At 25.3% G+C, this 25094-nt stretch overlaps 1 protein-coding gene and 2 long non-coding RNA genes across 5 annotated transcripts; 1 reads left to right on the forward strand and 2 right to left on the reverse strand.

The window, feature by feature from the left end:
* Positions 1-1846: 1846 nt before the first annotated feature.
* LOC108003464 (protein twist) lies at positions 1847-10727 on the reverse strand. Of its 3 annotated transcripts, XM_028669408.2 has the most exons (4): positions 8591-10727; positions 7736-7816; positions 6322-6493; positions 1847-4785 (listed from the first exon to the last, which is right to left on the reverse strand). In XM_028669408.2, the coding sequence occupies exons 1-3, from the start codon at positions 9552-9554 to the stop codon at positions 6357-6359; spliced, it is 1182 nt and encodes a 393-aa protein (XP_028525209.1). In that variant the 5' UTR covers positions 9555-10727; the 3' UTR covers positions 1847-4785; positions 6322-6356. The 3 variants fall into 3 exon arrangements, with proteins under 3 accessions (XP_028525209.1, XP_061934003.1, XP_061934004.1); XM_062078019.1 differs by having other exon boundaries at positions 1847-6493; XM_062078020.1 differs by lacking the exon at positions 7736-7816 and having other exon boundaries at positions 1847-6493.
* Positions 10728-11088: 361 nt separating this feature from the next.
* On the reverse strand, positions 11089-12094 carry LOC114578182 (uncharacterized). Its single transcript, XR_003698910.2, has 2 exons — positions 11951-12094; positions 11089-11367 (listed from the first exon to the last, which is right to left on the reverse strand). It is a non-coding gene; the product is annotated as an uncharacterized LOC114578182 (long non-coding RNA).
* Positions 12095-18171: 6077 nt separating this feature from the next.
* Positions 18172-22526, forward strand: LOC108002974 (uncharacterized). The gene is made up of 5 exons (XR_009830760.1): positions 18172-18727; positions 20441-20600; positions 20843-21050; positions 21404-21668; positions 22199-22526. It is a non-coding gene; the product is annotated as an uncharacterized LOC108002974 (long non-coding RNA).
* Positions 22527-25094: the final 2568 nt, after the last annotated feature.

Here is a 25094-nt window from a genome sequence, read left to right on the forward strand (position 1 = left end):
TTTCGATATATCTCATATTATTTTGTCATGAAATTTATTAGATTTGTATATTTATAATTATATTTTAATATATAAATATATAAATATTTGCAGTTATATAATCAAATACTTAAAATTCTTTTTAAGAAAGAAAAAGATAAAAATATAAAAAAATAAAAATTTAAAAAAAAGAAATTCAAACATAATATTTTATTTGAATTATATAAATTATTATTAAAATAAAATAAACAAAAGAGTTTGTTTATGAAAATTTATATAAAATAAGAAGATCTATATATAGATCTAAATAAGAAGATCTATATAAGGACTATAAAAAATACATAGTTAAAAATATTTTATTGTCAAATATTATTGTCAAAAACCAATGAATAAACTAATGGGATGACTTAGGAGATCGTGAATTAATGAGTTCTTCGTATCTCATTACCATCAAAAAAATTATTTCGAAAATAATTTTGGCAAAAATGAATTAATTATACGATTTAATTAGCTGCCATTGATATTTATGTTTTTCATGGAATTTCCTGTAAATGAAAATTAAAAATTGGATGGATAATCAAATTATGTGAATATTTCTGCTTAGTATTTCTTATTAATTCACCCATCTTTGATTTTCAACTGAGATCATTTCTTAAAATGGTTCAATTCAGTTGAACTTAAAATGATTCTTATATTAAGAGAATATTATAAATATTTTAAACAATGGATCTTATAAGATCTTCAAATTTTTTTAATTATGAAACATATATATATATATATATATATATATATATATATATATATATAATTTAAAAAATTAAGTAATAAATATATATAATGTTTTATAGGTTATGGAAGTTATTGGAATTCAAGTATATAAATTTTCAAAACTATTATAAATAGAAATTTAATTGCTCATGATAAGAAAATTGCTAAGATTTTCTTTACTATGATTTGAAGGTTATAAAATAATTGTAGCCGAAATGTAATTAGCAGGATATTTTTTTGTCATTGTAAGTATAAACTTTTATTTATATTTCTGATGATGTAAGTCATTATAAAACAAACTGATTGTATAAGACATCATAATGTCATTAAATCTCATATATATTATACATGATATTTAAGGAAACTGTAAAAAAAGTGATGGTTACGATTAACACTAACGACGGACAATTAATTATTTTAAAAAAATGTAGAATACAACAGAAATTGCAAGTAAAACAAAGAGAACAGATGCTTATCCTTTTTTTTTCTTTTTCCTTTTTCATGTTGATTTTGTGATAATATGTTAATCAAACAATAAGTTTTAAAATATTTTCATAGAAAATCTATTGAAATTCTGATTTGAAAAATTATAAAGAAAACATGGAAATTATTTGAGATTAAGGAGTACATAATATTAATAAAATATCCGATTAAAAATTTGTCTCGTATCTATGAAACGAGAAAAAGAAGGAGACGAAATAATAAAACAGTCACGCATAGGGTTGATGGCAGGATTTCCATCGAGTTCTCGCGTTCGTAAATAAACCAGTGAAGGTGGGTCGCTATGTTTAGGTTAGGTGGTTTCTCAGATTTCTGGGATCACCATGAGAGAATGTGACAGTTCTTCCAGCTACCGGTTGGTTACTTTATGATCACTAATTCAACGATGACTGCTTTCAGTCAGAAAAAAGAAAGATAAGAATTGGAGATAGTATATATTTACTTCTTTTTCTTTTTCCGAAAAAATTCTTTTAATTCATTATTGGTAATTTATGATTAAATAATGTTAATAATGTTAATAATATTAATTCATTTGCGTAAATCAGAATTTCTTTTTCTTCTTCCTTGATTAAGGAAATAATAATAAGAAAATAATAAATTCTCCTTATAATTTAAATTTTATTGAAAAGTTATTTAATTTTTATCTAAATTGTATACAATATAGGGATCGAAATGAAATAATATTGAAGATTCTATTAGAAAAAAAATTACAATATCCTTACGACAAATAGAAGACAAATAGTGGAGAAAATATATTGAAAAGATCCAACGAACATCCGGTGTACGTTGATTGGCTAAAAGACAACCGGTTGACATCATTTTTGACCAATCGGACAAACTGGGCGTTGCTAACTGCCGTTTCCTTGCAATAATATTTGCACTGACTCGTCTAATCCATTAAGCCTGCCATCGGCTGGCATTTGGTAAATTATTTATCAGTTCTCCTCTGACACTGTTTCGTTCCTCGTCTTTCTAAGATGTTTCTTCGAATTTACGATCTGGGAATATCCATATGTTTCGCGCCTGAATTCGTTACAAGTACTCTTGTAACATCAACTAAGCATTATGCGACGATCCTTTATGTATCAAACGTCATCCGCTTCCGCAATAGAACTTCCGGTGTTGATGGAACTTTAGTAGGCGCAACAAAAATGACAAATTTTATTTTTATCATTTTCACATATTTTATTGCGGATTTAGATATTTTTTGATTGAATATTTTTAAATGAAATATTTAAAATTCTTAAACTGAAAAATTAATTTTTTAATTGTTAAAGTCTTTACTTATCAATTAATTAAATAAATTAAATAAATTAAAAACAATAGGTTTGGAAAATTTTGAGGTGCATAAAAAATATGAAAGATTTATATTCAGTATTCAATTTTATTGCATTGTTCGCAATTGATATATAAAAATACTGTACATTAATTGTGCAAATACACTCTGATAAGTTGCTTAAAAAATGCACTTTGGCATCGTTTCAAGGAATGAAAATTCAAATGTTACCTTATTATTAGGAAACATTATCATCAAAGGTTGCAATTCTCGAAAAAAATTATCAAGAATTATATAAAAATAATTTCATACGGTCATTTATACAAAAATTAATATAATTCAACATTTAGAATAAAAAAATCTTAAATTTAAAAAAAACGAACTCTATTTGAAACTTAAACTGAAAATTTTTAAGATATTAATTAGTTTATAGATTCTATTTGTAAATTTTATTTTCACATAAATATATATCTACATAGAAAAAAACAAATAGAAATTTTATCAAAAGTTTCAAAAGAATTTCTTCTTCTTAATTTAAGCTTCTAAAAAATTTAATTTTAATATTAATATTTTTAGTATTTACATTATTTACAAGATTATTGTTTAATGATTATTATAATTATTTAGTGAAAAATAAATTATTGCGATTTCCGGCCACATTGTACCTTAAGGTAATGAAACTAAAGGTGAACTTATGACGAAAATAGATATTTTTTTAATAATCTCTTTGTTTGAGAATATACAACATAGAAAATTGTTCTTAGTCTACTATATACAAAATTTTTGGTTCTTTCTGCTGTATGTTTAAGACATTTAAAAACTTATAATTAAATACAATTTGCTATATAAGGTACAATATATCTTCTGTGTGAAGAACTCTATACATGGGAAAAATTAGCAATCTCGATTTTTATTAATATATAGGATAGACACTTATTCTTAACAAGAAATTTATAAAAAAATTATGATCTTGTTAAGACAAATTCGAGATTACTTTACATATGAAATAATTTATCTAAAATCTTCAGTTTTTTTATAAAAAATGTTATTAAAGTTAAGTGTTTTATTTAATTCAATATGTATACATATATATATTTTTTTATTGAAATATATATATATATATATAGTGATTTTCCTAAGTATTATAATATAATTTTTTAATCATTTTAATCAGCATAATAATACACCAAAATATACAAAGTTCTTTTTTTTTCTTTCAAAATATTCAATTTTTTATTTAAATACTCAACTTTTTTATTTGAATGAATATAACATGCATAATATTAAATCAATATTTATAAAAATTTAGCTTGAAGCGTATCAATGAAAAAATTGTGAGGAAACTTGTCACACTTGCTGCTAAAATTCTACATAATTCATTATTACCATTTTAATCAAGACATCGATAATAAAAGAAGAAAAAGAAGAGAATAAAGAAGAAGAATAGCAATAAAGAAGAAATAATTGTAAAATTGTTTTAAATGAAATTTTGATGATAAAAGAAACATGTTCATAAAGAATAAAAAATAAGGACTAAAAAAGTAATTTCGTTCCAGTAAATTTTCTAAAATTATTTTTATTTCATTTTATTGTAAAATTTAATATAATTATAAAATTATAATTGTAGATAGATACTTGAAAAGTATATATATTTTTTTTTTCAGTAAAATTTCTTTCGAAATTAATATAAAGCTTTAACAAGGGGAAAAAAAGGAAAAGGAAAAGAGAATAGTTTCCTGACAGCTTCTCAAGGGGAACACTGATGGCACCTCGTTTGGAGGCAAACTTTTTTTCACGAAGATTCAGTGCGGCAATAAAGACGCTGGCGGATTTAACGTAGCGTATCTTCGTTAAGCAAGTCAAACGTAGACCCAACTTTTCCCTTCTTGTCTTCTTGGTTTAAAATAACTGGTTGTGTTCAAAATCTTCTCATATAAAGTTGACTAAACTATGAAGGAATTACTCTACTTTAACTAACTATAACATCTATGAAATAATAGATATTGCTAAAAGTTATTCTCATCATCAGATAAAATATGGAAAAGAAGAAAAGTTGAAAAAGGTACGATATCTTCCCCGACCTATTGGCGCCAAAATGATCGTTAATGTTTCTCTGTCGGTTGTTTTGTTTAAGTTTCATCTACCCGTCGGAGCAGTTAGAACTTGTTTCCACAACGTCGAGACGTTAGTCTGCCACGATCATCGAGACTCGTAAAAAAACTCGTAAAATTGTAGCAATGATACTACTGTCTGTCATGGATCTGAAGAAGGAAAATTGGTAAAGTTTAGAGAATCTCTAATGGTATCTATTATACGATTTAGGGGTTATTTTTTGACGTAAGTACTATCAGAATACTTATTATAAGTATTATTGTAGGAAATTATCAAATTTATATAAACTTACATATAATTTATATGTAATTTTATAAAAAATTATATGTAAGTTTATAAAAAATTATTTATTTAGTTATATGAATTGGCCAATAAATAATTTATAAAGAATTAAATATTTGTAAACGAAAATTTTAAAGAAAAATATATTTTGTTCTACGATATTTTTTTGACAAATAAATTTATCATAAATTTATTTAATAATAATATATATATATATATTAAATAAATATAAAAAATAACTGAGTAAATAAGTACGAACATATATATATAACGAATTAGTACAACAAATTATTTTGGATCATTTTGCTTCATTTCGAAGATTGAGATTGATAGAAAACAGAAAAGATCATTAATGAACTATTATATTATTACTTTCATATAGTTCAGAAATTATGGAGGAATTAGCTAACTAGCCAAAAACATTCCAATGTTAATAGAACGAAAAGAAGACATAAATTATTGACCTACGTTATGTCTCATGAATCTAATCTTTCTTGATCTATCACGAAGTCGACTGTCGTGATTTCAAAAAGATCAATAAAAGATGTCTTTAATCCTTCTAGAGAAATAATTATTCTTAATTAGTCATTCGTAATGGCCAGCAAGTGTGACATTATTCCATGCTTCAGATTTAAATTACAAGCAATTTTTAATAATTAATTTTACAAAGGAAAAAGATAATTTTTAATATAATCTTTGTCAAATAATATTTTAAGAAACGAAAATTATTGCTATTTAAATGGAAAGTGAATTGATTGATCTTTTTCTAATTTGTTTACTTTTATCATTACATTACCGAATTATTATTAAAGGATTAAAAAGGTAAATAAAATAATTCATATTGTTTTCTTAATATATAAAAATGAATTAGAGTAATATCTAAACACATCACAGAAGCCTACGAAATAAATTGACGGCACAAAAAATTGTTTAAAAAATAATTTATCATAATTTTATGATTATTTCAATTTTTTCAAAATTAAAAATATTCATAAAATTATTCGTTTTAGACGATGAAAGAAATAGAAAGATGTGATATTAAAAAAGATTGTTTTCTTATATGATTATAATGTTAAAAAATTCGATAATTTTTGAAAAATAAATGTTTAAATAATATATTCCATAAAAGCATCATTGATCCTGAATAGATTATCTTCATATGTATAACATTGTCTTTTCCCTATTATCATATAATTTCAATATTTTCGTGCCAGCGAAAATAGGAAATCGACACGCAATTTAACAAACTTCCAGTTTGCACATCGTCATGAACATTTCATAGAAATATGTTTAAATAATCGCTGAGCATTGTTAAGCTCTTGTCTTAAAATTTCTCTATATTTTCTAGATATTCATACAACATTTAAAGCGTTGATTATCAATTTAAACAATTTAACTTTTACCTTGTTGAGCGTTCAAAAAGTATTTTTTAAAGTTTCTAAAGATTCGAATTCCAGTCATCTTCCATCCTCCAAACGCTAAAAGCGTATGAAAGTTTTTCGTGAGCCATATAGCTGCACGACGATGAAGTTATTTCTCTGGCGGCTAGAACAGCACTTCTTGGATTTCTTTCGCCTGAAACAAGAAATCGAGCTTGATTAATTCTTTTCGAACTTGATCCTTGAACTGCTGTCTATTGGAAGAATTCTCATTTCAGAATTAGAAAACCTAAAATTTCAAATCACATCCACAATTAAAATTGAAATTTTTAAAATTCTAAATATCGTATAATACCATATATATATATGGTATTTAGAAAAAAATTACAATTGAGAATATTTAGAATTAAAATTATAAACTTCGAATTAAAAATTTTTGAGGTGGAAAATTTTAAGATTGAAAAATTGCAGACATGTGATATTACAAATGCTCGAAAATAAGAATATCTGGAACTGCAAACATAGAAATCAAAATTGTGAAAAATAATTCTCTAAATTCTTAAACTTTAAAATTGAAAAGCGTAGAAATTAAAAATATTAAAATAAAAAATAAATTGCGAATTCGTAGATATGATACGTTGTAAATATAATTTAAAAAAATTTAAATCAGAGTATTCGGGCAAGGGCAAGTAAGAAGAAATTCTTGCCAAGACGAAGAGAGAAAAACGTCATGGGATATCAGATAAGCAAGATGAAAGGAAGAAATACACAGTGAGTGTTCGCGGTTGGCGCGCTGAAAATGGACCAATCATCGTCCTCGTCTTCAAGACAGTTAGCGTGTCTCGATATCTTTAGTCACCTGAAGTTATTGTACTGCACATATTGTTGCTATTTGACTTGTACTAAATCGCACCCTAACGAATTGTCAACGCTGACTGAGATACTGAGATGCAAGAAAATTGATGATACAAGATGATGCAAAATACTGAAAAAACATTTTGCCTTTACAATATTGACAGAATTCTTTGATATAAATCTCATTGGAAAAATCTTCAGATATTAAGTTTTTTAAAAAGAAAATATTCCATAAATTATTTAATTCTTTTTTTTTTCTTTAAGTTGAAATACAAAATTAGACTAAATATCAAATTAATTTTTATTAATGGTATCAAATAGTATCATAAAATTAATATAATTTTTTCAGAAGAATACTATAAATTTTTTAACAAGTTAAAATATAAATTTATCAAAAATACAATAGTAAACTAATTTAAGAGATTAATCAAGTTTGGAATGCAACGAAAAGATTATTCAATTTTAACAAAGTTCTTAAAATTTAGACTGATTCGTTCTCGATTTATTCTCTTATCAATTTGTTTGATAAAGATTGTTTTAGTTAACGACAAATAACAGAAGTCGAGTGGGAAAAGATGTTTACCTGAAGGGCTACCTCTAGAGATGACACAGTTACTTAGCATAGTTGTTGATATTCGAATCAGAACCACTTCTTCATGGGGATCTGTTTAATTACAGGAACTTTAAACAAACGAACTAGTTTCTATAAACACGTGCTACTTGGCTGGAGGTATATGCCGACGGATACGTTATAATAGTTAGTATCAAAGATTATTATTTAGATGTTTAGATTTATAAATATAATATATCTATATAATATGCTCTTATTATATTCTCTCTTGCTCTTATATTTCTTATATTCTTATTTATTTTAATAAAAATAATATTAAAAATAGTTTACTACTGTTGCTACAATGAAAAATAGTTTATATGTTTTATAACAAGCAAATTTAAAGAAATATTTTATATATAGTAAAATCTTGATTAATTGAATTAATTGTTAAAAATAAACGAATTTTTTGGATAATTATATATATAGAAAGTATGATAGGCAGGAATATTTAAAATTTATTAAGTATTTATTGTTTTTTTTTATTATCGATATTATTCGAATAATCCAATGCCCAGATAACAGGTGTTCATATAATTAAATATTTGAACAATAGATATTTAGATAATCGAGATATTAGAAATCAAAGTATAAAAATTGTATTTGTAGAATATTCAGTAGTTTTAATATTTATAAATTAATAAAAATGAAAAAAAGAAAAAAATAAAAAATAAATAATTAGAACAAAATATCTATCTAATATTTATATCTAATAACTGCATTCAAAAATGGAATTAAAAAATGTAAATTGCTTAATCCAAAGCTTATATTATAATTGAATTTAATTTTATTATTTTATCTTGAATATAAAATGTGATGAAAACTCACTAGCATCATCAGCACCCTCAGTGTTTTCCATATTGCAATGCAATACCTGGAACAGGAAATCAATGTATCTGGTAGCTAGTTTTAATGTTTGAATCTTGCTCAACTTGTCACTTGGTAACGTTGGTATAATCTTTCTAAGTGCAGCAAATGCTTCGTTCAAACTTTGAGTCCTTTGTCTTTCTCTCACATTGGCCATCACTCTTTGATTTTGAATTTCTTCAAACGTTGCTCCACTTTTCCTTCTCACCTTCGTTTTTGTCGAAGAAGCGTTACTTTCCGTTTCAGATTCATTTTCAATGGTACTCGATTTTCTTTTTCTCTTTCCACCATTCCTGGATCCTTCGACATAACTTTTAGTTGAAGAGGAAGGTTCCGTGATTTGGTTCATTTCCACCTGCTTGTATCGCTGCTCTTCTACATCTGGTTTGTATTCCATTACTTCCGGTTTGTATTCAACCGAATCCATGTGATGATAACTTTGATGAGATTGTCTAGGTGTCATTTCTTCTCCTCCAGAGGAATACATCTGAGGGGATGGGGTTAGATAAAGATTTTGTTCTTGATCTCTGCTATGGTCTGACAAAAAACCTGGAGAATTATCATGAAGACGTCTATCATAGTCAGTTTGAAGTTCCCTAAGGATTTTTCCATTGGGATGTTCTTGATATCTTTTTTCCTCATCAGGATTTTCATACATCAGGTAAGAGGATTGTTGATAAAGTACTTGATGATGATGAAGATGATGATGAGATTGATATATAGGTAAATCCCTATGTTCAGGTGGACTGCTTAGATCCATTAAGTGTGTCGAAGGGGAAAATCTCTCATAATGATCGGGAGAGTTACTAGCTGAGCTTTCAGCACTGTGAGGAATTCCAGAGCTGTCATTATTGTCCAGAAGATAGAGTCCCTGGATCCTTTGCGTCTGGAGACTCACTGGTTGCGTGGTCTGCATGATCTTCATCAAACTTCACTTTGGCTATTAGTTAATAATTAAACACTTAGACATCACTCACTAGAACTCGTCCCAAGCACTTTGAACCTGTTTGAATAAAATTATACCTAATTTCAAGGATTTCAAAGGATTCTTTATGGAGTAATTTTTTTATGAAAGGATTTGGGTTATTATAGGACACACGCTCGGCATTAATATAGTATCGATACATTTATAGCAGGCTTATAAATGAGCATACGTCTCTGCTCGAAAGTTCAGACTCATCTGAAAGAACCAGCCCTCGGACTGCCTCTTCATGTCAACCAGGAACCCCGCCTTCGACTATGGAGCTGTTCCCCTACCTGACCCCTCTATCCGCCTATATAAACCCCTCCAATGCTCTGGGACGGTTTCTTTTATCCATCGTGTCTGTCAGTTAGTCCCCACCCACAAAACTTGGCTGTTGGAAAGAAAAGGATATACTGAAAGGGGGCTTGGGAGATTGAGGATCATGATCAGGGAGCTACAAAAGTTGTAACCACTGTCAAAACTGTGAACATGAAAAGAAAAAAAATAGAATATAGATAAAACTGGAATTTGAACATTTTTTATATTTTCATTTAATTTTCTTAGCTCCTTCTTTTAGTGATTTCTGAAAGTAAAGAAATTGAAATTCATGAAATGAATTAATAATTTTGAATATAATTGTTATTTATTTCAGATATTTTATTAAATTTGTTTGAAATGAATATTTAACTTTTGAATTTTGCCGGTAGAAATTTTATTAAATTTTATATAAAATAATTTATGATCTTTTTTTGATGCTTCAGTAATCTCGATTTGCAAGATTGAAGAAGTTGAAAAGAGAGAGGCTGAGTGGCTTGGGTGGTAATGAAGAGTGTTATAAGAGAAAGAACAGAAAACGAGGAACACACGAAGAAAGAGATAGAAGACTTGAGGGACGACCCATGTTGAATATTTATATCGCGAGGAGCCAGTGAGAATAAAGCGAGGGATAGCGAAGAACAGGGCTATGATCTGCAAAACTCTGCATTCACTTGGCATGAAATGGCGCGAAAACGCGCGATTCTTCTGTTTCTCTTTGTCAATTTTGTTTGATTATTCTCATTATTTATATTACAAATACTTTTTCAAATTCTTTTCTGTAAAATTAATAAATTTAATAACTCACTTATTTTTATTTATAATTATTTCTTTTTTCATTCGTAGAATTTTTATTATATATATATATATATATATATATATATATATATATCAATATAGATATAAAAGTTAATTCTAATTAATTAGATCAAATAAATATGATTGCAAATTTTAATTTATATGAGATATTATTTTTTTTAAAGATTATCTGAATTTTTTAAATTATATTAAATTATTTTTTTAAACATTAAATTATTAGTTAATTAATCTAAAATAATCTTAAAATTAATAATTTCATCTTTTTTAGAACTTACCCTTTCAAGTTATTCATCTCATAAATTTCTTCCATCTTTAATAGGACAAAGGTATAAATTAATGCATTAAATATTGGTACCAAAACTTTAGATATTTTCAAGAATAAGTTTATTTCTCACGAATTGAAATTAATACAGGCGAATGGAACGATTCAAAATCGTTGATAGACGAGCCGCAGTTCCAGTGTGGCGAGGCTGAATGATGAATGACCATGCTGGATTGCCGGGACATGTTTGTTGTGACGGACGAAAGCTCTTTTGAAGGTGTCTATAAATTCCGCGTTTCGAGCTTTCACGGGTTCCACGGTTTTCCTACATAGTCCCGTGATTTACTATGCCTCACTCCACGTTGTGGTAACGCCTGTCTAAAATTTAGTTGCGAGAATGGCGACTGAATCAACGAAATCATTGAATTTCTCCTTAATCGGAAAAATCTTCTTATAGTAATTTCAAACTTAAATTCCATTTTATTTTTCCTCTTTTTTTCTTTCTTTTTTATTTTATTGATAATTTAACTTATTTATTATTTATTACTTGATTACTTTTTATGAAAAAAAATTTTAAATATTTTTTGTTTTTAAATATAAATTAAATTTCTGTTAAATTTTTTTTCTATAAATTTATAAAAATTTGTACATTATTTTATGTTAACATTAATCATAAGTCATTGCATGAATATCATAATATCATGATGTTATAAGAACTCTTGTTCATAAAATATAAATTAGCTTTAAATAGTATCAGATATATTTGATTTACAAAAATTATTTATAATTTATTAAACTGAAGAAAAATTTGTTCTTTTATTTCTAATTTCTTTTTCTTTTAATTTTGTATAATTTATTAACGTAATATTTAAAGAAGAATTAAATTAGTTTTATTTTAGATACGGCTTCGAAGTAGAACATCATATGAAAATATTTAATGGTCATTAATAAGTTTTTTTACATTTTTGAGAAAGTCGTAGGACATACGTCTGAATTTGTCGTTACATCGAAACACGTTTATCGAAAGTAAAGACATTAACGTTGCTTCTTCGTCTCTGCCCGTTCACTTCTGGGAAGCGAAACGAGCAAGCAGAAAATCCCGGATCCTGGCTCGTGGCCAACTGAAAATCAGATCGCCAATAAAGAGGCCGATAAATAACGCAGCCAAACACCAAAATAATACTCGTTGCTGATCAAAGTCAAATAACTTGCACCATCTTCCTAGCTTCCTTGGCTTTTCCTTAAGGTTGAAAATTCCTTGGGATTTACCACGACTTGATTTTTTGGCAGTTCTAGGCGATTATATGTATGTAATCAAGAAAGATGACTTACTTGAAATATCTATATATTGATTTAAAAAAAAAATGTTTTATAAGAAACATCTATGAAATAGTTTATGAAATTAATATTTGATTTTGTATTTTCAGAGAAATCAAAGTAATCTTGCATTTTTTAAATTGTATAATAAAATTATAATTTCATCTTGTGCATACATTAACAATAATATCAAATATTGTTATTAGTTAGAATTTTATTAATTTAATCTATGAAGAAATAATTGAGAAAATAGTAAACTGAAGAAAAATCAATGAAATAATTTAGATAACATAACAATTAAAATAAAATATGAAAATATTTCTCTAAGTCATATCAGAGGTTGAGATATATCTCTTATTTTTTGCTTTTTTCTTTCTTATTTTTTTTAATTTTTTATTGATAAACTTAAAAAAAGAACAAAAAATATATTAAAAAAATATTTTAAAAATTTGCAAAGGATAAAATGAGCATCACTATTCAGAATCTGAAACATCTACACAACACAAGAAAAGTTGCAAAGATGTGCGTGCGTTTCTGTTGCACGCACCGTTTCACGATATTAACGTGAGTTTAATTATGCGTATGCAGTTGCGTTTAATCGATGCACATGCGAATATATGCTTCGTCGTGCACCGTTGCAGGTTAAAGATTTTCAAAGACTACTTTTTCTATAAATTATATTAAATTTTATTGATTTTCTTCCTCATTCTTTTATTTAAAAAAAAACTAATTTATATTTTTCTTTTTAATTGTTATATTTTTTTATCATAAAAGAATATATAATTTATATTAAATCTTATAATATTTAATTTTAAAAAAATTATTCAAAAAATTCTGATTATAAGGTTAATCATATTATCAGTACATACAACTTTATAAGTATTTTTTATGTATTTATATATAAAAAAATATATATTATATAAAATTTGTTATTTAAAAGATTTTCAAGTCAATTGATATTTGAAATCTTGATATTTGTACATGTATAGTATTTGTATATTGTATAGTATAGTATCAAGTATAGAATCTTATAATTTATTTTTTCTGGTGAAAAAGTTATTAGAAATAGAAATAAGATTTATCCTTGTAATTAGCTTTTATAAGTTCAAATGTAAATGATATAATCACATATTATTCTTACATAATCTTTAAAGGAAATTCAATTTTTTTTTAAGTAAATAGTTATTTTATATATATATATATATATATATATATATATATATATATATAAAATATATATATATATAGAAAAAATATATATATATATATATTTTTTCTACCTGTTTCCTACAAGTTGTCAGGAAAGGCTAATTAGCTGCAAGAGGCTTTTAATAATTCCTTGAAGGTAAGGTACTGTCAAAGGAAATCCGATTTGATGAGAATTTATGGATGAGCCTGTTTACACTGGCTGTAAGGATTAAGGTATTTCGGTATTTCAAGTTGAATTCTGCCACCAGCAAAGCAATTAACACCTGATGGCCCAAGAAGTCTTTTATCACGGTCATAAAACGGCGCCGATCTGTCTATGAACAATTGTTCGAATATTTACAGTGGGGAATCCCCAGAAACTTCTTCCGTTAGTAATCTGAAGTTATCTTTAACCTGAAGTTATCTTAATCTTCAAAAAATAAATTGTGAATTGATCAATGGAGATTCTAATAGATTTCTAAAGACAAATATTATAGTAAATTATATTCTATAAAACATTCATTAGTTTTACATTATATTTATAAATTATGTAATTTAATTATATTCTAATTCACAAATTACAGATTTGTTATCTTATTATTAGATAATCTTTGATTAGTTTTGATAAATCTTTGATTTTACAATTTTTTATCATTTAAATAGAAGTTTCATAACAATCATGTTTGTATCAATATTTATAATAAAAATATATTATATTTAATATTTAATATTTGATTTAATATTTAAAAAAGATATGATGTTTTTATATATAGATTTTTAAAATTAATCTTTGATTTTTTCGTGATTCCATTTCGTGATTCCATTTCGTGAGAATTCCATTGCTCAGAAAAATCATTGACTTGCACATAAATATAATTTTCAAAAAGTCTATCCAGATGTTTATTGAAAACACAAGGATGGAAGATGGACATTGTGATAATAGATGTAGGATGGTGGTCCATGTGTCGCTACGTCGACTGTACCGTGAATTTGCATTTACGAGCTGAATGGCAACCCGGAACATGTGTTCGCGACCTGCCGAAAACTGGTGGTCGAAACACATGTTTCCTCTGAGGGAAAAAGGTGAAAGTCTCTGTAGAAGAAAACTCACAAGGTCATAAAGGACATCTGTATTTTTTTTATACTCATTCAGCTTCTGTTTTTATTACTATATATATATAGCATATTTTCAATTTTTATGAAAAAATAATCTATTACAAAAATCAGAATTAAAAACCAGAATTTTTATCATATCTTTATTATTTTAAGATATCTATTATTATTTATTTTGTACATCTTATTTTTATTGTAAATTTCTTAAGTAAAACTTTAAATATCTTGTGTTTGTATAAATATTTATTCTGAAAAATTTGAAAAATTCTATATGAAAGTAAATTTATTAATAATAAATGAAAGCATGATAAAATTTCCAATGTTTAATTGTACTCTATTTGCACTGGTCTAACCGTATATGTACAACTGCAATTGTAAGAATCAAGAAAGGACCATCTCCAAAGAATACGCAATTTTTCTACCTTAGGCTTATTGCTCTTCACCAGGACGATGCCGTATGTTCGACACATGGCGAAGATGGTGGTGCAAATATTGTAGAAATTATCTGTCGGCGTGGATCGTAAAGGCAGCGTTTATAATGCGTACAGACCTAGTCCAGGGACACTTTGTGAACAGTACGTGCGCAACGTTAGCCGAGAAGCCATAAGAGATATTGTCGTTGGATGTTTCGAGTTTATAGACTAAAGATTGACGAACACTATCCCTGCTTGCGATTCCAGATTTTCTTTGAGCATATTCATCATCCATCACGATTAATCTTATCGTAAATGCGTTTCACTATGTATGTTCTAAAAAAATTTACTATGTGTAACAATATGATCATGATTAGAATAATATTTAATTTATCAATTATTTTGGAATATATAGATAAGATATATATATATATATATATATATATATAAAATATATAAATATATATATTTTTGTTTCCTTTTAAATTTCGTCAATTTATTTTTCAATTCATATTTCATCTAGTAAAGAAACATTTAAAATAATGAAAATAAATTATATAATATAAGTTTTATTAATTTTAGTTATTAAGTGGAAAATTAGATATTCAATCAACCATCAATTTAAATTTCTATTATACTGTTTTTATATAAAAAAAGGATTATACATATTATTTATTTTATTTTAGAATTTATTTAATTATGTTTCTATTTTAATATTAATATTAAATTTTTTATATTTAAAGAATTATATTTAAAGAATTTAATTATTATAATTATTATATTAATATAATTATTATATTAATATTTATTAAAGTTACTTATCATAAATTAAAAGCGTTCACTAAAGATTTATATTAGAATTTCACTCAGAAAGAGAGTGAATAAATCTGTTAAATAAGAGAGAAAAAGCGTCCAAAAGAGGCACGAGACTAGAAATCAATGTTTATGATTCTTGAATAGCGACAAGTGCCTCTCACAATGCCGATCCACTCGACTCTCTGGCAAGCATCAGCACTACTTCTCCTATTTTACTTTTACTTATTGTATTCTATCTAAATACGCATTATAAATCATTATTAACCTCAAATTTTTTCAACATCACAAAATATCACAAAAATTATTTTACAGAATTCTTTTTTTAAAGAAAAGTTTTTGAAATAAAAATAATTAAAAAAATGTAAATGAAAAAAATTAAATAATTTTTAAAATTTATAAAACTTCAAAAGTGGTAAAAGATTAAAATTTTGTTTTTTTCAGAAAAAGACAAAAAAAGCATGTGCTAAGATATTAACAGTATGCACGATCAGTAGAAAACCAGTAGTCGCCAATCTGTCTATTGTTTTCAGTGCAAATATTTTTCTGGTTTCTTAATCCGAATTACTGTTTATATTTTCAGCGATCAAAGATCCTTTCACCATTTCCTTCAAGATTTATATTTACGAACTTCAAAATCTTTCAATACCTGCTTCATTCTCTAAAGTCAATATCTACGTCATCAATAGATTTAATCTTATAAATTATTATAAATCCATATTTAGAATATTTATATATTTAATATTTTTAATATTTGTTTTCTTAATTAATGAATATAATTTTATTTTATTTAAAATATTTTTGAATTTTTAAGGTTGTAGAAATTAATGAATTATTCAATATTTTTAATATAATTTTATTTTAATTCACGAAAGTGAGCTAAAAAGTTTTAACTTCATTTAAATTATATGCTTATTTTTCCATATAACCATCATTTCACTGTAATATATTTTCAATATGATAGTTTTTGTCTGTAATGTAGTTGATATATGATTACTTGAAAAAATAAATATAAAAATAAAAAATAAAGATTACTTTTTATTATCTTTTCATAAAAATATATTTTCTTGTTCATTTTTTATTTAAATAACTTTTCAGCTCATTTTTAGAATTTATTGTTTTTTTATTTAACTTTTTATTTAACTTTTTTAATTATTAAATCATGGAGAACAAGTTTTTCACCAGGTGTCCGTTTGATGATTGCACGTGCTACCTGTTTGGACTGTCAATAGATAACTGACCTCTCTGCAGTTCTGTTGAACACATGTCAAGACTTGTGCCAGTCTCTATAAAGTAGAGAATTTGGCGAGCACATGGTGATCATAGAGTGTGCTGCACCTTTAATGAGATTCCAGTCACGTTGCTTATCTGGTATTTTTTGTATTTAGTAATTGCTTTAACATTGTAAAATCTGGAAATTATCATGAGCTTCAGTAGAAGTTACTCAAGTAGAAGCTACTTGGGCAAATAATAATTAAAATCTGTTACAAAAACACTAATTTCAAGGATTATTTAAGGATTTCAAAAATAATTTCAATTTATTTTTTGTAATGAATTTTCTATTGAATTATGCAATGATTTTAAATGTTATTAAAAATTAATATTATTTTAGGATGGAATTATTAAATTTTTAAAAAATTTTTTTTAAAAATCAAATTTTTTCAAATAAAAATAACATGAAATAGAAATAGAAAATTGTAAAAATTATTTTTCAATATGGCGTTACTAAACACGAACTATAGAAATATAAGTAAAGATGATTATTTTCAGTTGAACTACTGCAAATTCTAGTAAGTACGCCACCAGTAAGTTAACAATGAAAGTAATCCTCATTATAGGAAATAACTATTAATATGAATATTGTACATTCACGAATTCTGACAATCAATTTAGAAAAACTTGAAGAAAATTTAATTTTCTAAAAACTTATATATAATTTCATTATTTGAAATACATTTCATAATAAAAAAATTAACAATATTTCAGTTTCATTAAATAAATTAAAATTTTATTTATTATTAATTTTATTTAATTTTATTTTTTAATGCTATATAAAATATATTATATAATATAAATAATAATATTATAATATCATAAAATATTTAATAAATTAAATAAAATAATTCTAATTTATTACATATATATAAAATTAAAACAGAATTTTTTTAATTATAAGAATTTTATTTATAAAATTAATATAATTTTTTTTTAATTGAGTAATTTTATAAAAATATTAATTTTGTAATAAAATTTCTTATTTTTTAATGAACCCTAATCTTAACTGAAAGGTAGATTTTAGTTAAATTCTTTAGGTTAATTTAAGAAGGAACGTGCCAAATGCTTTTGTGAAAACATATTGCTCATACAGTAGGTACTTGCTACTTTTGGATTATAGGGGCTAATAAAATCCCCATAATCCAGCCACGACATTTCATTGGTTAGGGATAGACGCGAAAGTGACCACCGAAAGGTACATTGAGATAGTTAAGTGAATTTTGTATTCCTAATCCTTAATGAATTAAAGAAAGAAAAAATAATCAAATAAATATTTCAATAAAACCATAAATATAGTGATAGAAAATTATTAATATATTTAAGAAGGATGAATTTTATACAGTTGGATCATAATTTTGAAAAAATTCTTTTATAAGAAATAATAAGTAATGTGTTATGGAAAACGTGACGACGATCAGGGTGGTCCTCTCTCACGATTCAAGAAACCTCGTTCTGGAACCGATGTATACACGGTACACGCGTCGTCAACGGAGCCGTCGACGTCGTGGATGCTGCCAGAAAGAAAGTTGATCTGAAAATCAAACAAACAACCGACGCTGCGTTTCTGCACTTCCGTCGTCACCGTTTGTTTATTGTCACTGAGGGATCGCTGTTTTAGAGTATGTGCGCAGTTTAATGTCGTATTTTACATATTATGTAACTTTTATATTTTAATTACAAAATTTATTTATGCTTTAAAGAATCATAATCTAGTCATAATTAGTAAATCATTTTATCTTCAATATTCTACATGATACTTTAGTAAAAATTCAATTCTTTCATATATGTGTGTATAATATTAAAATGTTAAAAAAATATAAAAAAAACATATAAATGAACGTATAATCCTTTTGATTATATATACAATCACATATATCATGTCCGTTTGTATTAACAATACATTATATATAAAATATTTCTTAATATTTAGTCGAAATTATAATATCTTTGCATTTATTTATTATTTATTAACAATAGTTGAAATAAATCAAATAATCGATTATAATAACGGAAAAAATAAACGGTTGTATAAAATTCGATATACTATTACGCGATTATTGTTGCATATTCATTGCATAATTATCTCATATATTTATGAATTTATTTTAATATTAAATGTTATCACAATTATTATAAATTAATTGTTTTTATCAAAACTATATTATAAAAAAGGTTAAACAATATTTTTTTTTTGAGATGAGATAATAAAGGAAAGGGAAAGAAGAGGTTAAGAATTAAAGTTTAGAAAAGAAATTGTGTAACATCGGTTCTTTATACTCTTGTAAGACGGACATAATGAAACATAATTCATTCCCATGCACCTTGGAGACGTCGTCTGGCGAACACATGTCTCCATCGAATTTTATCCATTAGAAAAAAGTGCGCCCTTCATCGTATGACATTGGCCGTCGTCGAATATTGAAACTCGAACTCGCTAATTCTCCAGATGCTAGCTTGTTTCAAAGGGTTATTAAACATATTTTTATGTTTACAATGGTGGAAATATTTAGATTCTCAAGATATAATTTCAGTTTCAAACAAAATATTCATGTCTTAAAATAAAATTTTTAGATAATTTAAATTTAGTAAAATAGAACAAAATAAATAGAAATAATAGAAAAATAAAGAAGAAACAAAAAAATTAATAGATAACTAATTAATGGATAAAATAATTAAATTTTATATATATATATATTTTTTTTAAAGAAATATAATAAATTTTTTAAGATAATAGAAACTTTTTTCCTTAATTTTTTTTTACTTTTTTACTTTATTTTAAATAAAGAATACTAATATTTTTTCTTCTTTTTGTGTATTTTGTATTTTGTGAAGAAATATCTGTGACTTGTTTTTTTTACAGATAATAGTTTAGTTTACCAAGGAATCTCTTTCAATGAAGATTAAATATTTTAGACAGAACTAGTAAGCCTATTAAACTAGTTCACTTGAAACTCTTAGTAAATATTGAATGTGCTTCTGAAAATAATATCTACATTCTAGAATTCAGAAAAGAAAATTCAAAGAAGATTCATTCAAAGAGAACATATTTATCTCAATTTTTGTTTAAATTTTTTTATAATATTATTTAATAATTTATTAATTAATAATTAATTAATAATTAAATTAACCTATTATTAATAACCTGTTAATTAATAATTTTGTAATTAATTTTTTAATCATATAAAACAAATTTACAAAAAAAGTATCTATTTAGAAATATTTTAAAATATATACTGAAGTAACAAAAAATGAAAAAATTTTTTACATAAATTTTTTTTATTTATTAAGCATTTATTGAATTTAATTTTCAATATATTTATTTTCTTGTTAAGAAAATGGATGGACATTGATTAAACAAATTGAAGAAAACAGTTGTCTAATAATCACATCTGTTCCTGGATTACGAATACGATAAATTTGAACCGGTGAAACTAACGGCTGGATTAGTGAATGTTGTCGCGATGTCAACGAGGAGCTTTCATCTTCTATCTTGTAATTTGCGAAAGTCTATATTTCAGTCTAATAAATTTACTAAATAAATGTGAAGTTTAAATTACTAATTTCTTAAAAAATTTTATATTATTATTTATTATAATTATATTTTTATAAAAAAATAATTGATATAATTTTAAAAATTATTTTTTTTTCATTAAAATTTTTTACAATTTTTTTCAATTGTAATATTTATAATATTTATAAAGTATCAATGTAACTTTGTCTTATTTTTTTTCTAGTGACAGAAAAATACGAATTGTCCAGAACATTCATTCACAAGAAGTCCGGAAGTGAAAAAATGGCAAGAGCTAAAAAGCAACAAAACTTGTCAAAATGTTCCTAGACTTATTGTCTCCACATTTTTGTTACGGTTACTTAGTATGCATGTGCGGATTCTGTACGCATTTCAGAAATACTTCTACTTCAAACACACGTGTTCACCATCAGGTTGTCCAAGTGGTTGTTTGACCTTCGCTTTTCTACTCTTTCAATCCTTTCTATTAATGTTCATTTTTATTTTCCAATAATTTACAATTTTCTTCATTATAATTGTATTAAAAATTAATTCTTAATTCTAATATTGTTAAAATAATTTTTTTTATTATTTAATTAGAAATAATTTTTTAAGAAACCAATTTAGAAAGAATTAATATACTAAAATTTAAAATTAGTATTATTAAAAATAAATATAATAATTAAAATAGAAATATAATTAAATAAAGATTTAATATAAAATATAATTTTTTTTAAGAAAATTTGTATTTTTCTTAACTAATACATATGTTTTTTTTTTTAATCAGACAAGAAAAGAGAAGTGACGAAATCTGGATTGAATTTCTCGAATTAACATCTTCGAGGGGGTATTAGACCCACGTGAATAACGTGGACCCTGATGTTGAGATCATGAATTAGAAAAAAAGGGCCTCACGGGTCGTCATGGCATGGATGGGCCTCTGGATTCCTCAGTGGGGGTTCCTCGGACATTTCTTTCGTTTCTCTTACCATTCCCGACGATCCATTGTTATTTCTCCTCCTCACTGTCAAAAATGAAATTGGAGAATACTGGTGAAGTATTTTTTAATATTTTAACTTTTTTTTATAAAAAATTTACAAGTTTACATATTTAATTGTATATCTCATTAAAAACCGATTTTGTACAAACATTATATTTAAATTCTAAAATTAATTATTATTATTAATTAATGAATACTATTTATTAATATTAACAAAATATTAACAAAATATTAGGTTATTTCTACAATAACAATATCAAATTTTATATAAATTCCATGATATCAAATAATAAATTTTTTTCTTTTTTTTTATATCTATTTTAATATTTTTTTTATTATAATATTCCATTTTAAATAATTAATAAATATTTAACAATATTTATTGAATATTCTAAAATAAATTACAGATAACATTCTATATATATTCTAAAATATATATATATAACATTAATTCATAAATATAAAGTAGAAAAAAAATACAGTAGTCAAGAAAAAAAAGAAAAACAAGAAAAAAATATTGAAAGTTGAAACTAATGATAGGATGTCGAGTCAAGTTCACTAATTGCCATGAAAATTTTGCAGGGTCTGGTGAATTCGTTCAGGAGATTCTAAGGCACGATTTAAGAGGTCAAATCTAAACGATCCTAGTTCTTGGAAGGAGAGAGCCATCAGGACACGCGACACTTCCCGACTCAGAGGAAGCGTGTCCTTTTTTATTTTCTCTTGTGCATGGAACCCCATGGTTACGAACCACTGAAATCATACTGATGATAGATTCATCGTTATTATTTCAGCAGATTTTATATATGTTATCAACTAATATAATTTGTAAAAAAAAATTAATTTCTTAGAATAAATTTTATGATACTATTATTGATAAATAAATATAAAATGAATTTAATAACTTAAATAGATGTTCTAGATATATCGACATGATCTTTGAAAAAAGAAGAAGATATTCTATCTGCGTTCATTTATTTAACATATTCACATCAATTCATTTATATTTATTTTATTTATATATTATTTATATATATTTTCGTACAATCACTTTTCAAATTTATTAAAAAATGTTAAAAATAACAATGTTTATGATATTAAAAATATTACGTAATGTAGATATTAATAATAATTTTGTTTATACATATAATAAGTTTAAAAATATAATTCGATAGATATTGCAATTTTTAGTAACTAAATATTAAATGTTAATGACTAGAAATATAAAAGAAATGGTAAATAACGCCATACTGTATTGGATCTTCTTTTGTTTGATCCTCACCAACAGTGGAACAAGATAGATGTTCCAGTTTCTGATTGGAAGATACAGAACAGGTAAGAGGCAGGTGAGCTCCACCCAGTTTTAATGGCGCTATTTTTTCAAAATGAATCTTTTCTCTTCATTACATTTTTTGTTTAACATTCTTCTTTATATATTATATAATATATTTAATAATACAATCTTTTTATAATAAAGAAATGAAGAATTTAAAGTATTTAAGTTATTATTGTTTTTTTATATTAGAAATATAAACATTTGTAACCAGATATCTGCACTGAAAATAATATCTTGGAAACAACAAGCTGTTCCGTTTCATCGAAATAACTGTTATCTGATATTGTTTTCTATCCATATCAGATTCATCATTTTCAAAGAAAATTTTATCTTCACATAGGTATTTTATTTTTTTTCTATTTTTTATATTTCTTTGATTTTAATATTTTTCTATAATTTCTCTATTTGATTCTACATCTTGTAAATGATTTCTAAAAAAAAGATAATCAATAATCTGATTTTAAACGAACAACATATTATATTCGCAGGCTATTGTGTTCGACTGCAGCCATGCTAAATGCACCGTGTCACGGATGTGTAACAAGAGACGATCGCTCTTTTTTTTTTTCTTCCTTTTCTTCCCATGAAGTTAGACGGAGCCGCTGCTTTGAAATTGGCACGCGGGATGATTTTAGCTATTCAAAGCCTGGCGGGAAGGAAGGAAAGTACGTTGCGTTCGACTCGCTGGCGCCAGCGCGACAAAAACTTTTCATAATCGGCCGTGTCTCCCCTCGTTTTTTGACCCTCTGACATCGACGACTAGAAAATCCTCGAATCCCTGATGTTTTCTAATCTTTCTTCACTTCATTTAGTTGAATGATACCTGAATAACAGTGAATAATCAGAAATGTTAGAAATGTTTTAATTTCAATATTTGATTAATTTTGTTTATCTTGTAAAAGCATTATTAGCATTATCAAGATTAGCATTATTTTTAGTATTTTTTAGTATTTTTTATAATGTTCTTATATTATATATTATATTACTATATAATAGTAATTTTATTATTAATATCTACTAAAAATTAGAGAAGAATATATAATATTAATTTTTTTTTAAATTTTAATAATAGTAAAGAACTTTTAGAAAAGTTTTTTTATGTAAATATATTTTAATTTATTTTCTTTTCTCTTTTTCTCTTCGTGGATAAAGTGAGGACACGTTACTAAAATTTCTTCAATGAACCTTCCAAGAAGGATCCTTCTTTATCACAAACTTGGTGAGGACCCTTCAGAATCTGATTTAGAAAGAATATGGTCTTAATGAATGGTCTCACCATTCAAACTTTCATTTCATACTTTGTAAAAGTTAATTTTCAATTTTTGCTTTTTTTTTATTAAACATCATTGACTATTTAAAAAAAAAAGAAACTAATGAAAAATGTAATATAAATAAATATTGATTAAATAATAAAAGTAATGATTAAATAAATAAATACAAAATAAGTAAATAGATAAATAGAATAATTTTAGAATCTAATTTAAATTTCATATTTTTGTTGTTAAAAAGAAAACAGCATATGATAATAGTTCACATTGGAAGGATTAACTAACATCGCCCTAACGTTCTTTTTCGAAAATAACGCTCGAACCACATGGTTTCATAGAGAAAACATAGTTTAAACCTAGGGATGATGGAACGACGACGAAGAAGAGGATTCTCTTCATTAACACATACTTCATCAGTGGCTGTTAATGAATCACGTGTTCATATATCAGCTTTGAATGACTCTTGCTCTGTGTTTTTCCTAGCCTGTTAATTTATATCTCGAGAAAATCTTCGCGGAGACCATTTTCGGTGTCCAAATAAAAAGGAGTCATGGTTCTGAAAGATTAACCCCTTTGACTTGCATAGTAGTAGATTATCCTACTTTGGCTAAGGGAAACCATTTTTTATGTAATGCTTTTAGAATCCATGTTATTCCTTTTTTTCTTTTTTCATAACTAAAAGCGGCTTCTTTGATGGAATTGATTTTAATTTTTTCTTTTAATCTTTAAATTAGATCGTAACCATTCTAGGAATGGAGTTTCCATTTTGGATGTTGCATAAAACACCATAACATTCAACCAATGAAAGAGGGAAGATAACCCACCTTTTCCGCTTCAATGGGGAAACCGACATCAGAGTTGCCCTTCTCCGCTT

Source organism: Apis cerana, linkage group LG8 (assembly GCF_029169275.1).
Source record: "Apis cerana isolate GH-2021 linkage group LG8, AcerK_1.0, whole genome shotgun sequence".
NCBI lineage: Eukaryota > Metazoa > Arthropoda > Insecta > Hymenoptera > Apidae > Apis > Apis cerana.